The sequence below is a fragment of the Thunnus maccoyii genome, chromosome 9 (genome assembly GCF_910596095.1).
Source record: "Thunnus maccoyii chromosome 9, fThuMac1.1, whole genome shotgun sequence".
Lineage (NCBI taxonomy): Eukaryota > Metazoa > Chordata > Actinopteri > Scombriformes > Scombridae > Thunnus > Thunnus maccoyii.
The window spans coordinates 23,673,860-23,689,272 of record NC_056541.1 but is presented as its reverse complement, the minus strand read 5'-3'; the positions used below and the strand labels follow the sequence as shown (position 1 = coordinate 23,689,272).

Below are 15,413 nucleotides of genomic sequence, written 5' to 3'. Positions count from 1 at the left end.
ATCTTCCACAAGTTTTGTCTCCCCGCTCTTTCTTATCAGTGAACCACACAGGCTGTTATCAGACTTTTCCTCAACACATGCACAAGTGTACGTGCTAATTGATCTTGCCGGGCTGCTAAGATTTTAGTGCTGTAGACTGAAATTCAACAGAACACATTGTTCCAGCAAATTATAAAAAACTGTGGCTTGCATGTTAATCAAATTTAGTTTGAAAATACGAAGGCACACAATCATAGGGTTTCTGTATTGTTAACGAATCTTTGTGCAGGATGTACTGATACCAGATGTACTTGTTACTTCTTCTACGGCAATCTCATAAAACTATATATTGAGACTAACATGTTAAATAATTGTTTTAATGCATTTTTCATCTGTGGCAATCAATGTATTGTTGAGAATCTGTAGGTTGTATTACAGTAACACCACAATAACAGGAAGCTATTGAGAAGTTCACCTTTACCTAGAAAGTGAGTGAAATCAGCTGTTAGGAGTCGTCTGGAAGGAAAAACCTGCACTGACTACTTATGGTTGCTCATCCCTATGCTAAACATTTTAGTCAAAATTTTTACACAATACAAAGATACTTTTCATACGTGTTAGTTAAATTCCTTGGAATGATGGCCTTTTTCAGGTTCTTGGTCATCAGACTGCTAAGGTTTTCTGTTCCTGATTGAAATGGAGACACTTTTGTTTTCATCAGTTAAGTTCATGATAATATAAAGCAGAAGAATCCTTTAAAACTATAATTCTTTCGCTTGATAAAATGCTTCCATTCATATTCAACAAAGCTGCATCGTTCAGTAAATCGATTGAAAACCAATAAAAACAACTGTGGTTTCATGTAGAAATATTTTAAAGACTTTCTCCTGTGAAAAATGTTTCCCTTGCTCTGTAGAATAATGAAATACAGTATAGACGTATATGTGGTTCACTTATTGATGTTTCTTATTATAATCACCAGGTTTAGGTGGTAGCTTAGTCTCCATGGTTACTCTGCATTTATGCGTGTCTGAGTGACATTAAAACAGTGAAATTAATTTGAGAGAAGACAGAATTCAGCTTCAATAAAATCCATTCAGTGCAAACAGAGAAGAACTGTTATTGGAACAAATGCCTCTTTGAGGATGTAAATGTAATTTTCTAAATGAGAAATAATAATTATAGTTTCTGAATGGTTGAAAGTGTTGAGGAGAGGATAAAATGCCTCATTGGTCATCCTAGCAACTATCCGAGGGTACAGCATTATAACTGTTTTAGAGAAATACTTGCTCAGTCAGACCCAGACATGTGTTTAATGATTTCTATTGTTTTATTTTTGTTGTCTTGATTTGACATTTTCAGGATCAACCAATCAGAGTAGTCACAATAGGCAAGGTTCACGCCGCAGGAAAAGGGCTGCCACCTCCAGACCCGAGCGTGTTTGGCCTGAAGGCGTTATTCCATATGTCATCAGTGGTAATTTTAGTGGTAAGTAACACCAACTTACTAATCGTCCTTATTAGGAAAAGAATCATTTCTGCTTTTTTTCTGACTTTTCTAAATATATTCATGTACGTGATATAATTTAGTCACTAATTCTCAAAAACACAAATTAGTCCTGTAAATTCCAAGAAAACAACATATTGATGGTGTTTGCTTCTGAAATTTAACATATTTCCAGTTAAGAGGGGATGTAACGGCAGGAAATAATGTGTTGATGCATCATATTTAACTGAAACTAACTCCTAATTCATCGAAATGAATAAATTCCAGACAGAAATACACTACTGTAAGATGTCATCTAGTCATGTTACCATAAAAGGTTTTATAATGATGGGAGGGCTGGGGATTGCTCAGAAACATATAAGATAAAAATCCTTTTGCATTTATTATTCAATTGGTTAGTTTATATAGTGTATGAGGTGAAAAAGTCATTTCTATGTGACTCTCTATACAACTTCAAAATTTGAAAGCGGTTGCCAGCTGTCACAGTGTGTGTGTGTGTGTGTGTGTGTTGGTGTGTCTGTCAGCTCCACTGATCTCACCCTCTCTGTCATCCTATTCAGGCAGCCAGCGGGCTATATTCCGCCAAGCCATGCGGCACTGGGAGAAGCACACCTGTGTGACCTTTATTGAGAGGACGCAGGAGGAGAGCTATATTGTCTTCACCTACCGACCATGTGGGTGAGTCAGTGGGGTTTTTAGCTCCCACATGAAGGAACAGAACAATGGTCAGCCTATGTTGAGTCTTCTTTATCTACAGCTAATTATTTAGCGCTCAAGTACTTTCCCTCTGCCTCCTGCTCAGCAGCCTTTCACCATTGTTCATCCTCGCAGTCTCTGTGTGAGTTGTTATTTCAGACCCCTACCAGTCCTGAGAGAGACAGCCATTCAATGGCCAGGAATGTTTCCTGTGCCTCATCATCACACTGCAGCAGTCACTCAGCACTTGTGTTATACATGGTGTACAGAATTGCAGCCAAAGGAGAGATTTCCTCAGCTTCTCTATAACGGTGTTCACCCCACTCCACTAAAGTTAGGCTCAGTGTCCACTCAGCATTTCTCCCTAAACAGATACTCAGCAGAAGTGCTGGTTGTGGTTCTTGTTGTTGCTAAGCGACTATTCACAACCTGTTTGGACTTGCTCTTTTATTTAATGATGAAATGTTTTTTAAGTACAACAATTGCTGTCGGGAATGCAAACCAGCGCAACCTATTAATTTAAGATATTAAGAAAAAGAGGTCAAAGCTGTTAGAGAAGTATTGGAGAGTTTCCCAAGGGACACACAAACCTAAATGTTCTCCATTCCCATGTTTTAACCTCACACAAATTTAGAGCACAAGTTGGATCCATTATGTCATTACCCACAATGTAGCTCTCCCACTGATATGTATCATTCATTACAAATAGTTTAACAGAAAGCGGATGCAGCTCATGAAACTGAATTTTTTCCAGCCAACTGTTGATAGCCATTTTTAGCTTGGTAACTGGCCTCTGGAGCAACAGGGATGACATTATCCACGCAGGCGGCAGCGGTTAGCAATGGGAACGCTTGACTCTACTGCATATTCAGCAGGCCCCCATCTGTCCTGTGCAAAGTTCAAGGCGTGTCTCAGGAGAGCCTGGCCGAGCTCGCAGTAATTAGAGAGCGGCTGTCTGGCCCACAGGGCCATGATGTGTGCCCGTCCTGCACACTCCCACACTGAACCTTTCATGTCACGCTGAGATAGAGCGCTACAGCCAGCCAGCTTCCACCGTCACTCGCAGCATTTGCATTGGCAGACGGATGAATGAATGTCACTGCTGTATGTGTGGATGACGGGTCCCTGGTATGACTCCCCTAAAAAACAGACCAGAGGTTGTTTAGATAAAGTCCTCGTTACAAGCTACGTTATATACACGCACAGGTCATGTGAAATATAGAAAGATTATAGAGCCAGAGACGCATTCCTTTTTTTTTTCCCTTGGGCAACATCAAGTTTTTTGGCCTCCCTCTGTACTTTCCACTCGCGTGTTAGTGACCTTGTTTTTTTTTAACCTTACTAAAACATAAAGTCTAGTCACTATATTTTGGCTTTGTTAACACTGCCTCTCTGTTTGTATGTGTTTGTCTGGCTGCTGATTCACAGGTGCTGCTCCTATGTGGGTCGTCGTGGAGGGGGCCCCCAGGCCATATCCATTGGGAAAAACTGTGATAAGTTTGGCATTGTTGTGCACGAGTTGGGTCATGTGATTGGCTTCTGGCACGAACACACGAGACCTGATCGAGATGACCACGTCAGCATTATCAGGGACAACATTCAACCAGGTAGGAGCACGGGTCTCATAGCAATCCCTCAGCAATTATTTTTGGAGAGACACGGTATGAGATGAAATAATAAAAGTGACACACAAAGAGTCTGGGCTGAGCTGGAAAAAGCAGGAAAGATTAAACAACTGTGGGAAGAAAAATTAAACAACTGTGGGGTATACACTCATCCTCAGTCAGATTTCTATTAAACCAAGTGTTTTTAGGTCTGTTGAACCACATAGAAATGTTAAATATTTTAGTTAATTTTGACAGTCCATTATTTTTAAAAACACATTAGCTGGTTAACTTATCCAGGTGGCTCATTTGCATCCGTAGCCAGAGTAAAACTCTGTTCACCTTTGACATACACACATAAGGGTGCACAGTATGACTCAGCTTCATATTTCAGCTGTGCTTTTCCCTTTTTCCTTTCACAGGACAAGAGTATAATTTTTTGAAGATGGAGCCAGGGGAGGTGGACTCTTTGGGAGAAGTCTATGACTTTGACAGTATCATGCACTATGCCAGGAATACATTCTCCAGGTAGGAGCTAAGCCAAGTTCCACTCCACTCACCCCAGACATAAAATTAGTCTTAGATCAAGTCAGGCTGAGCTTTTTCCCACTCTACTGCAACCTTTTAACCCATCTTCATGTTTTCCATTGCTGCTCATTGTGTTTTATGACTATATACATCTGTTATGCACCACATCTGTGTGTATAGGATGCTTACTGAATGATGTGGCTTGATTCCCAAAGCATGGGAAGAAGAAAGAAACGCTTATTTCTCCCCTACTAATAAATCACTAGAAAACTAACATGTAGCCTGAGGACATCGAGTTTTGAAAAGCCTCACTGTTGTTTGAATGTCTGTCTTGAGTCTAGATTGTCTTTTCACTGTTTGAGTTCAGATGCAAAGAGATAGAAGCTTGTTTCTTGGGAGAAGGTGGATTTTACAAAGTAGCTGCTGCAAACGCTTCTCCTTGGAAATCAGGACTCGCTTCATCTTGTCTGTTTACTTTGGCCGGACTTTTTTTTTTAACAATCAATTCTCACATTGCATGGGGCTTTAGGGACACTGCAGGCGCACTAATGTGATTTATGTAATATTTGGACAGGATTAAATTGCTTATTGGTATATTGGGACAGTCAAAAAATAATACACTTGATGCCTGAGGTAAGTTGTAACAAGAAATCTGATGTGTCTGGTTCCATTTAGCATCTTCCTTTAGGGCCCAGACGAGATCAGAGTAAGTTTTGTCAATTTCATATCTAGCTGAGTTCTTTCTCCATAGTTTTTTGCCTTTTCTGGCATCCAAACCAATATATTTCACATTATTTGGACTCCTTTACATTATTTGCAATAGGAACAGAATTAAAATGATTGAAATCCTCAATCTCTGAAAAGGTTAAATTGATTCATCTAATATTTTTTTCTTAAAGTGAAAGCCAAGTCTTTGTAGCCAGAGTGAAAGTGTCTGGGATGTGCCAGTTTCTTCCCACAGCCTGTTCAAATTAAGCCCGGTCTTTAGGCTCCTCTCTTCGGCACCTGCTGCTTTAGCAGCAGCAACAGCAACCCCAATAACGCAGCATCCGTCCAGTAGCCCTGCTTCATCACAACATAAATTTCTGCACACCACTTTCAGGGCTATGTGAAACTTCTTGTAAAAGTTGTGCTTTCATACCATCAACCACCTCATTATGCTCCTAAAGGCTCTTTGAAGAGGCTTTAATGAGTAGTAGCATGATGGTCACCGCAGGCTAATACAGGGGTTCATTGTTCATTTGTTTGCTGCAAAGCTTTTTACCTCCTTCATAGCACTCAGGTGTTGTAATAGATGCCTTGCTACTAAATGTCTTCTGCACTCCAAGCACAATGTAGGTCAATCCCTAATAATCACCTACATATGGTTAGGAATGGGGAAGTGGAAATTTTATTGTTTCAATGAATGTTTCCCTCACATATGACCAAAAAGTTCTGCCAAACTTCTAATGCTGCCCAGTCTCAGTAAATAGATCCACATGACTGTTCAGTTGTGCCTCTCAGACTTTGGACAGTGGGTAAATAACTGATGAATCAACATAAATGTATAAACTGTGGAGGACTAGCTGAAACCAAATTTGGTATTGAATTTGTTGGATACTGGAACCATGTTTTGAAGAAAAACTCGTATTTGGAAAAGCAGAACTGTGAATGTGTCATACTTAATGACCTACTAACCTCGTTCTTAACTTACTGTCGGATGTTACAGGAAGCCCTTCCAGATGTTGTGTTGTCACAGTACTTCACAAGGGTGTTGCAGCACCACAGGAAAGATCTTACTAGAAAATGTCCCATGGCAAACACTGGTCAGTCTGGGCTCTTACTCTAGTCATCTCAGGCGGTGGATAATTTGAAGTGTTATTTACCAGCTGGGTGACTGCAAAGCCAAAATAGACCTCTTGGGAGATGTTGAGTCAGATTCAGCTTCTGAGTCATCATTGAAATTGCAAAGGCATCATTACACTCACTGCAAAGTGGCTTAAATATTTTGTTAGCTTTGACACCCAAAGGCGTATAAATATTACGGTTACATCCTGATGCGGTGTACAGGATATGACTTCAGTTTTGCGTATGAAAACTGCATTTTGACCTTGCCTGTAAAATGGGGGAACCTTTCAGACAGCTGCAAGAACAGCCACTCCAACCATGCAATGCGCTACCTATAGCAGGAATAGTTTTGACAGCCCTCAGTAAGCCAGAATGGGTGTAATGTGATCTCTGGGCACACTTAAGTCAAAGCAAAACGCGAGTGAGCCCAGACTATGATCATTACTACCTCAGTCTGATATGAGAACCAGCTGTTGGCTGTCCTTTTGTTCTTACTGTCAGCTGTATATATATTTTTCTACTTTTTCCTCTAAATCCAACTCACAACGCCCTCCCATGCCCCGTGTTACTCTCTCAGTGTATGGGCCTCTCCGCAAATCAACTGCCATGCTCTTGTGGCAAACAGATTCTGGGAAGCAGAGAGGGAATCTTTGTCTAAACGGAGGCTGTGGCTGGGTGTAGGCCAATGTACAGAAATGCCTGTCTGGCCCTGTGTGTCCAAACTTTAGGCCGAGAATGCACTTCACGCGGAATGGAGGGGAAATACTGAGTGCGTACTTTGCACAATTTCATTCTCTTTGCTTTTTCTGTTTATTATTGTACAGGAAGACAGGAAAGTGAAAAAACAGAGAAGCAGAGACGTCTTTTATGAGAACAAACATATAAAATGTGAAACATACTCCAAAACTTCTCTCTAGTGGACGTTTAGGTCCACAGGATCTTTTGGTGACCTGAACAAAGTCCACTGCAGCTAATAAATTGTTTGTTTTTTTTCAAAGGTGGAGAGGATGGTTTTATCTCGTATTGAATTTCAGTCAGCTCAGCACTCTAGCTGTCCAGGTCAAGGCTTGGACTTAACCCCATGATCTTGTAAATTTGTGGTATGCTCTACAGCCTGCTGCACAATGAAGCAGCCCAGTCCTAAAGTATGTTTATGTTAGGTAATCCCCCCAGTCCTGTTTCCACTCCAACTCTGTTGCTGTCTCAATTCGTGAAACTGTGTTGATCAATAAGACTGTTTGGAAATGAGAGAGGAATGGCTACCACTGCTCGGGAATGTTTCACAGAGCTGTATTAGCAGACAAGGGGCTCCTGTTAGCTTTTCACAAGTCATTCCAAGCACTTTTTCTAGAGCGCTGATTGGCTGATTTACCTGTGCCAGTGTCTTTCTTTGTCACTCCATTATTAGCCTGCGTGTTTGCTCGGTGTTTTACAGTAAATCACCGTGGGAAGCCAGGGCTTTTGCTGCGGGTGTTGTTCGAAAGATTTCATGGCTTGTCTTGATGTTTTGCTATCTCTTGGGGACAAGCAGGACTGATCCCCGTGCTTTTTGTCTAGGGTGTGTAACCCGACCCACAACTCTGCCTGCCCCCTCCATTGCTCCAGAGATATTTTTCAGGACTAGTGCATGGAGCAGTGCCAACTCAAATAGAGACCTGCCAGTGTGCCCATTGTCTGCTCTGACACCGGCTGGAGTGGCGTTTTTCACCGACAGCCAGCATACGGGCTCCTGGAAGCCCACAGACAGGCAAGGCAGAGTCTAAACTGTTAGCTCAGGCTGCACTGTTTGCACATGCCTGGCGTTGATAGGCATGTCACCATGGTAACGGCCAGAGATCTATGCCGTTGCTCGCCAATACTTAGAGAAAAATAGAGATGATAAACTAGCAAAGTGTCAAGTGAGGCATCAGTGTGAAAAGAGTCTTTCTGGACCAACTGTTCCGTCCTGCCATATTTAAAGCAACATATATGTTTTACTTGACCTTTTGGTAGTGACAGTTGTCATTTTGCAGATCTAACAAATATGTGGCTGTTGTTCACATGCCTACCTTCACAGCCTCGGCTCTTATTTGAGGTCCATCTGTAGGGCAGACATGTGTGTGAAGAATGATGTCAGTGTTAACCTCAGAAACAGACTGTGTGACCCTGACCTCAAAGGAAGACTGTGATAAGTGACTGCAACTGTCCATCTGTTGCATTTTAGCCAGGGTGGAGTAAATCCGATTTTCCAAAATAAAAGATTAAAATGAATGACTTAAGATCTTCAGCCTACACACACACACTTTAACATTCAAATATGCTGGGTGCAGATGGAGGAGCTTGTGGTAATGAAGTTAAGAAAACATGTAATCAAGAGTTTGAAACATCTATTTTATCTTTTTTAATAACATCAGTGGAAAAGTGTGTCTATCATATCCTGAGTGGTTACGGTTATTCAGAAATAAGTGGTCTAATGTTGGTTACTGTACAAATAGTTGGGTTGGAACATTAATGATAATATTCTTGTTTTCACATGGGTGTGGTCGTGCATGCTCATGCCAAAGTCAGCATTAGGCACAAGGATGCTTGCTGTCCATTTTAACTGATACTAGATCATTACAAGTTATCTATTACCATTATATTTTTTAATTGGAAGAAATATTGACTTTCCGCCATAAATCTCACATGTATTAGGATATCTTATAGCAACAAATGCATATTAGTGTTCTGAATTGCCGGGCTTGCATTTCTCTTTAAAAAGAATAAGATCTCTGTGCACTTCTTGTCGGACTGTTAGGTTTCTACAAGACAACCAAATTTTGTTTGGCTTGGTCAGTACTCAATTTCATCACGGTATTTAAAAGTCTAAATCCTCTAAAAACTGTTCAAAACAATGTTTACAGTGATTGAGTTGCACTGATCGACAGTAAATCATTTAATCCTTGAGCAAACATGTTTTGGTAGCGTGCCTGCATGTTGGAATATTTAGCAGGTTTGTATGCATGCCGTCTGGGTTTCATGCAACATTAACATCGGTCTCTGTTTCTGAATTACAGAGGCATCTTCCTGGACACTATCCTGCCACGCTACGATGTGAATGGAGTGCGACCACCCATTGGCCAGAGAACCAGACTGAGCAAAGGGGATATCGCACAGGCACGCAAACTCTACAAGTGCTCGAGTAAGACCAAAACGACAAATCCTGTCTGCTATGGGTTTTTCCTGTCTATTTTTGCATGTGTGCACTACACAGCCCTGAGAGAGAGGTCTGTAGCTCCTCCTGCCTTCCCTAGATGCAGCTTACACTGTGTGGAAATAGCCAAGCAGCTACTATTGATGTGGTGTGGCTCCTTGGCTACAGCGTCCGAGACTCCCAAGCTGGGAGGAGTGTAAACACTGCTCAGGGACAGGAAGTTTGTCATCACTCTTTCTGAGATAGACGCAAAAGAACAGCTGTTCTTGAAGACAATGACTAAAATGATTTTTGGGAATCAACGCACATCACAGCACTTTATAAACTGCGCCGCTATACACTAAGGAGAGTTACGTAAGCCTGGTACTTTCCAAAGCACACTGTTTGTGCTTCCAGAGAGGACAGAGAGGATTTAATGCTGTTGAAGTAAACAGAATTTATAGCATTAACAGATGTACATTGAGAACAGCCTTCTGCCTAATGGATTTGATGTCAGACAGTTAATTGTAGGTCAGGCCAGGATAGTTGAGCTGTCGGCCTCAAATCAAAGCTCATTGAATAAACATAGTGATGGTCACCAGAGCTGAACCAGCCGGTGTGGTTTTAGTGTAGAGCTGGAAGTTTTAACCGTAAATCTATATGTGTCTGTGCAAGCTTTCTCTCTCGTGAGGAAGAAACAGACTGGATGATGTGGCGCACAGTGTGGGGGATGAGGTAGTGATTCTCTCCACGTGTTCCTGGAAAAAAAAAAAAAAAAAAAAAACCTTAAAGAGCCACGGATCTCCCATTCATGTAGCATTCCTGGGAGCGTTTGTCATCCCCCGTGTGTGCCCGAGTGTTTGTTAACGGTTTAGTATTGGCAGACCTCTGCCAAGCATTATTACACACAACTCGTAGCTCAGGGCTCCTTGTTTTATTGCTTACGCACAATACTTGTGGGAAGCAGTGAACGTAAACAGTCATGGAGGTGTTTTCTTACTCTTACTAAATGCAACCCAAGGTAAAGATAACACAGAGGTAATAATGAATACAAACAGAGCTCTCATGATGGACAACCCAAGATACAAATCTACTGTATATCATTTCCTCTCTGCCTTAATTAAACACATCTTTCCCCCACTTGGCATGAACCTCCCTCAGTCGTTCCATGAGGCTATATTGTGTTTGGAATAAGTCTTTGCGCACTTGCACACTTAGTTTTGCCAGTCAAGCTAAAGGCTGGTTTTTCACTGGCAACACGTACATAATGCATTACATCCTCCAGAGAGCTGGGTTATTTATAGAGGGCCAGGTTTATTTTCAGAGGACGCTCAGAGAAAGTGTCTCACAATCTCTATTCCTTTGTTTGATCATCATCTGGAGTAGGTGGGGGAGGAGAGAGGTGAGGCGCAGGGTCGTGAGTGAATATTATCAGCAGATGTGCCTTTGAAAATAAAAGAGCTACCCTTTACTTTATATTCAGTGTAATAATTCCAGCATCAAACATCTGTTTCTACAACAGGGTTTCAGAGAATATACTTCGGAGCTGTTTGTCTGTATAGCTTTGTTTTCAGGCAGGGTCCAATTGGCAGTGCCTCATGCTCACGGCTCAGACCCTTACGTGTAGTTCTGTGTGTGTTTGTTTTTGTGGACAGGATGTGGGGACAGTCTGCAGGACAGCAGCGGGAACTTCTCCTCTCCTGGCTTCCCCAATGGATACTCAGCCTACATGCACTGCATCTGGAGAATATCAGTCACGCCAGGGGAAAAGGTATGAGCATACGGAAGAAGCCAGATCAGCTTTGATATGCCTTAGAACAAGCACTGCAGTCCGTTTATACTGATGCAGCTGTGGTGTTTTTGTTGCTTCTTATTTATCTGAGCGGTAGCAGTGTGTAACCTTTGTTCTGTTCAGTGTCAATAATCATGCTCTCTTTGTTTTTAAGATCATTCTGAACTTCACCTCAATGGATCTGTACAGGAGCCACTTGTGTTGGTACGACCATGTAGAGATCAGAGATGGATATTGGAGGAAGGCGCCTCTCAAAGGTCAGTTTTGCTGAAGAATTCTGTACATTAAGCTTTTTTCTTTGATTTCTTAGCTGACAGTAGTGACAGCTAACACGGCTAACAGATTTTTTTCCAAACCATAAAATATAGTATTCACAGAAACAGACTTTCTCAGTTGTGGTTCGCAAAAAAGGTCCAAAATGTCACTTCTATTACTCCTCCTCTAATCATACCCTTAGGGAACTTTTATGATTTTCCAAACATTTAAACGCTTATATAAAATGCTAATCGTAAGTTCATGTCTTGTCTGTTTTTGTTCAGGTTTTTGAATATTGCCCCTCGTTTCCTCTCACAGTGTATGTACTTAAGGAGCCTCTATGGAGAAAAGAGCTATGCAGCGGACCTGCAGAGCTATTGCAGATGTTGTGATAATCAAATCTTGGTTTATGTGTGTGTGTGTGTGTTTTCACCTGTGACCCAGGTCGTTTCTGTGGCGATAAACTGCCTGAACCAATCATCTCCACTGACAGCCGGCTGTGGATTGAGTTCCGCAGCAGCAGTAACTGGGTGGGAAAAGGTTTCTCGGCCGTTTATGAGGGTAAGCACTCATTCCCCAACCTCATTGCACCCCATTCCAGCATGCTGCTCAGCTGACTGAACGCATGGCCAGTCACACATCCAACAATGTGCCTAGAAACTGCAGTAATATCCACAGTTTCTGGCTCCCCGACTGCTGATGTGTCAGGCACTTTACGCTGCATTAATCAGATTTTGGCCGGCCATCAGATTCAGCTCCATTGTTTCCAGACTGCGCAAACGAATGATGTGTGTTTGTGTGTGTGGAAGCTGGTGATGGAGGCATTTGGACTAATCCACATTGCGTAAACCAGAACAGTGAGCACACGATGTTGTTTTTTTTTTCTTCTGGGGCATGTGCTGATGATACAGTATTACTATCGAGGGAGCTTCAGGGTTGTTTTTATTGTTTTTCCTGTCACATGCAGCCATCTGTGGTGGAGAGGTAAAGAAGGACAATGGCCAGATCCAGTCCCCCAACTACCCTGATGACTACAGGCCCAACAAAGTGTGTGTGTGGAAGATTTCTGTAGCTCAGGGCTACCACGTAGGTCTTACCTTCCAGTCCTTTGAGGTAAGACACCAGTGCTTTCCCCCAAACTCTCTTTGAGGGCATTTAATGACTAATTTAGAGATGTCTCAAATGTCCAACACTAACCTCAGACCCTCTACCCTTCCTCAGATTGAGAGACATGACAGTTGTGCTTACGACTACCTGGAGGTTCGTGATGGGAACTCTGAGAGCAGCCCTCTACTGGGCCGCTTCTGTGGCTATGACAAGCCGGATGACATCAAAACCAGCTCTAACCAGCTGTGGATGAAATTTGTTTCAGATGGCTCTGTCAACAAGGCCGGCTTTGCTGCCAACTTCTTCAAAGGTCAGAGTTTAAGGGCTGTGAACTCTCTGAAGAGAATGTCAACATCTGTATACCTGACATGTTCCAGCAGTCATTCTGTCATTATCATTCAAAGTATAAGATTTTTTTTTATTCCACATACACCATTGGGTTCTATGCGACCCTCTTTGCCCAGCTCTGCTGTTGTTTTGGAGGGTTTCTCTTGTAAGCCATGGAACCAGGGGGCCAGCTAAAAGGGTCCTAACATATCTTTGTGTTTTCAGAGATGGATGAGTGCTCCAAGCCTGACAATGGTCGCTGTGAGCAACGCTGTGTCAACACACTAGGCAGTTACAAGTGTGCCTGTGACCCAGGCTATGAGCTGGCTGCTGACAAGCGCAGCTGTGAGGGTAAGTACAGGGAGAAAAGTCACCAGCCCTGCTCACCGTGTAATTTAAATGCTAAAGCATTTTAAACAGTTAGCCACCCAAATACAATAAGTATAGTCATTCCAAAAAGTCCAGAGAAGATGCCAACAGTGCCTGGGAACTATCTTTTAAAGCTTTGAGTCACAACAATGCAAGTATTATTTTTTTATCTCAAATTATATGTTGTTGTTTAAGACTTAACAACTAATACACAAGTTGTACAATATGATCATTTAACCACTGTCCGCCTCTAGAGGACAACAGCTGTCACTACAGTTTGCCATATGTACCACTATACACTGTGTGCTGCAGATTTTTATGCAACACGATTGCAGTGTCAAGAAAGTAAAATATATCTAATATAATATATATTGCATGTAAAAATAGCTAAAAAATGTGACTTTTACTCATTCCATCATTTCTCTAATGTCTACGTTTAATATCTTTACAATCTGTGTATCAACATAGCATCTATTGCAGTTGCTACAGATCTACATTGCACACTCATTTTAGCTAAGAATAGCCAGGTGAGGGGGGGTAACAGCTGTTGTTCTAACATGTTGTGCATTGCATAACTGATTCAACGCTTTCCTGAGACCTCACAGGCAGGTCAGGCAGTAATCGGGTTTACACAGGACACACAAAAGATATTTCAGTGGACTCTCATTTCTGTCTCACACCATTAGTGTTGCTGTATGGTTTGCAACATAACATTTGGATATTTTCAATCCACACATCTGTATTTATATAAAGTTATATCTATATCTATATACGTATAAATATATATATGTCTCTTCCCATGTTATGTTTTTTGTCCAGCTGCCTGTGGAGGCTTCATCACCAAGCTGAATGGGTCAATCACCAGTCCAGGTTGGCCCAGAGAATACCCCCCAAACAAGAACTGCATCTGGCAGCTGGTTGCCCCCACGCAGTACCGTATCACTCTGCTCTTTGACGTCTTCGAGACTGAGGGCAATGACGTGAGCACTGGGGTTATTATGAATCGGCACGGGGTGGGTTTGTTCTATGCTTTCTTTCTGTCATTTCACTGTTTTTCCACTCTCATAGCAAGTAAAACCCTCTCCTCCTTGTGTTTCATAATTAAAAGTAACTAGTGCAGTGCCTGTTCAAAACATGCCACTTGGCCTCCGGCTGCTACCTCAACGCATAGAAAAATTAATACAGTTGATGTTAGGTGTGAATGAGTATATACACCAACAACATGAAAGAAACTAACATTCTATTATACACAGCTGTTATAAATAACAAGTACGCTATTAGTAAATGCATGTTCTTTTCTCATTTCAGGTAAAATAAGGGCTGCATTTAAAAATAAAATAATGTGCATCCTAAAATAAAGTGGATCAATCATATTGGGCTCTTAGATCGTTCCTATTTTCTGTGCCTTCAGTTCAGATTTGAGTGGGTATGTTTGCTCCGAAGATTTGTGCTTTGTCTGTAGTGGCACTTCACAATTGCCATGGTCTCGGAGCATATGAGACAAACTGGTTTTTAACTGCCCGTGGAAGTATTTCCTTTGTTTTACACACATAACTACATTCATTGTGTATTGGGGCTCTGAGCGCTTCCAAAACGCGGGTGACCTACACTCAACATGTACCTGAACGCCTCCTGTGTAGACACAACAGTTCACTCACTGCTGCTGCTGTTGATCTGCTAAATGTGCTGCTCTATGTTTGCCCAAAAGATTTGTGCTTCGTCTGTAGTGATGCTTCACAATCGCCACGGTCTCGTAACATATGAGACAAACTGGTTTTGAACAGCCTGTGGAAGTATTTGCTCCGTTTTACACACGTAACTACAGTCATTGTCTATCTTCCAAATCGTGGGTGACTTACGCTCACCAATGTACCTGAACGCCTCCTGTGTAGTCACGACATGGGGTAAGAGTGTACATTCTTGATTAAAAGCTCCGTTTTCGCTGTTTACTTTTTTCTTTTTAGAGCACTTTTCTCTGACTAGTGTCACGACTCGTCTCTGGTCTCATGCTGGAGTCAGTCAGCAGAGCCCTGAAGCTCTGCCCTGCCCCCTGCACAGAGTGGAGTGGCTCGCTGATTGATGGTTTATTCTAAGTTTATTAATATTAAACGTATCGCGTGTCCAAATTGCACCAAATTCGACACTGCACTCCCTTGGGTCCCCAGCCATACACTTGCAAAGAGTGGAGTCACCTAGATGAAGGGTTCTCGAGATATGCAAAGGACATACATACATACAGAGATTCTTTCCTCTAGTAGAGAGATAAAAGAAA

The 15,413-nt window shown here is 41.9% G+C and overlaps 1 protein-coding gene across 1 annotated transcript in view; it reads left to right on the top strand.

The window, feature by feature from the left end:
- The window catches only part of bmp1a (bone morphogenetic protein 1a), a 31,632-nt gene that overhangs the window by 11,136 nt on the left and 5,083 nt on the right, over window positions 1-15,413 (top strand). Inside the window, exons 3-14 of the mRNA XM_042421984.1 lie at window positions 1,342-1,467; window positions 2,046-2,163; window positions 3,610-3,788; window positions 4,208-4,313; window positions 9,176-9,300; window positions 10,947-11,062; window positions 11,238-11,340; window positions 11,783-11,899; window positions 12,306-12,451; window positions 12,560-12,755; window positions 12,998-13,123; window positions 13,961-14,121. Coding sequence (XP_042277918.1) covers window positions 1,342-1,467; window positions 2,046-2,163; window positions 3,610-3,788; window positions 4,208-4,313; window positions 9,176-9,300; window positions 10,947-11,062; window positions 11,238-11,340; window positions 11,783-11,899; window positions 12,306-12,451; window positions 12,560-12,755; window positions 12,998-13,123; window positions 13,961-14,121 — 1,619 coding nt within the window. The remainder of the gene's footprint in view (window positions 1-1,341; window positions 1,468-2,045; window positions 2,164-3,609; window positions 3,789-4,207; window positions 4,314-9,175; window positions 9,301-10,946; window positions 11,063-11,237; window positions 11,341-11,782; window positions 11,900-12,305; window positions 12,452-12,559; window positions 12,756-12,997; window positions 13,124-13,960; window positions 14,122-15,413) is intronic.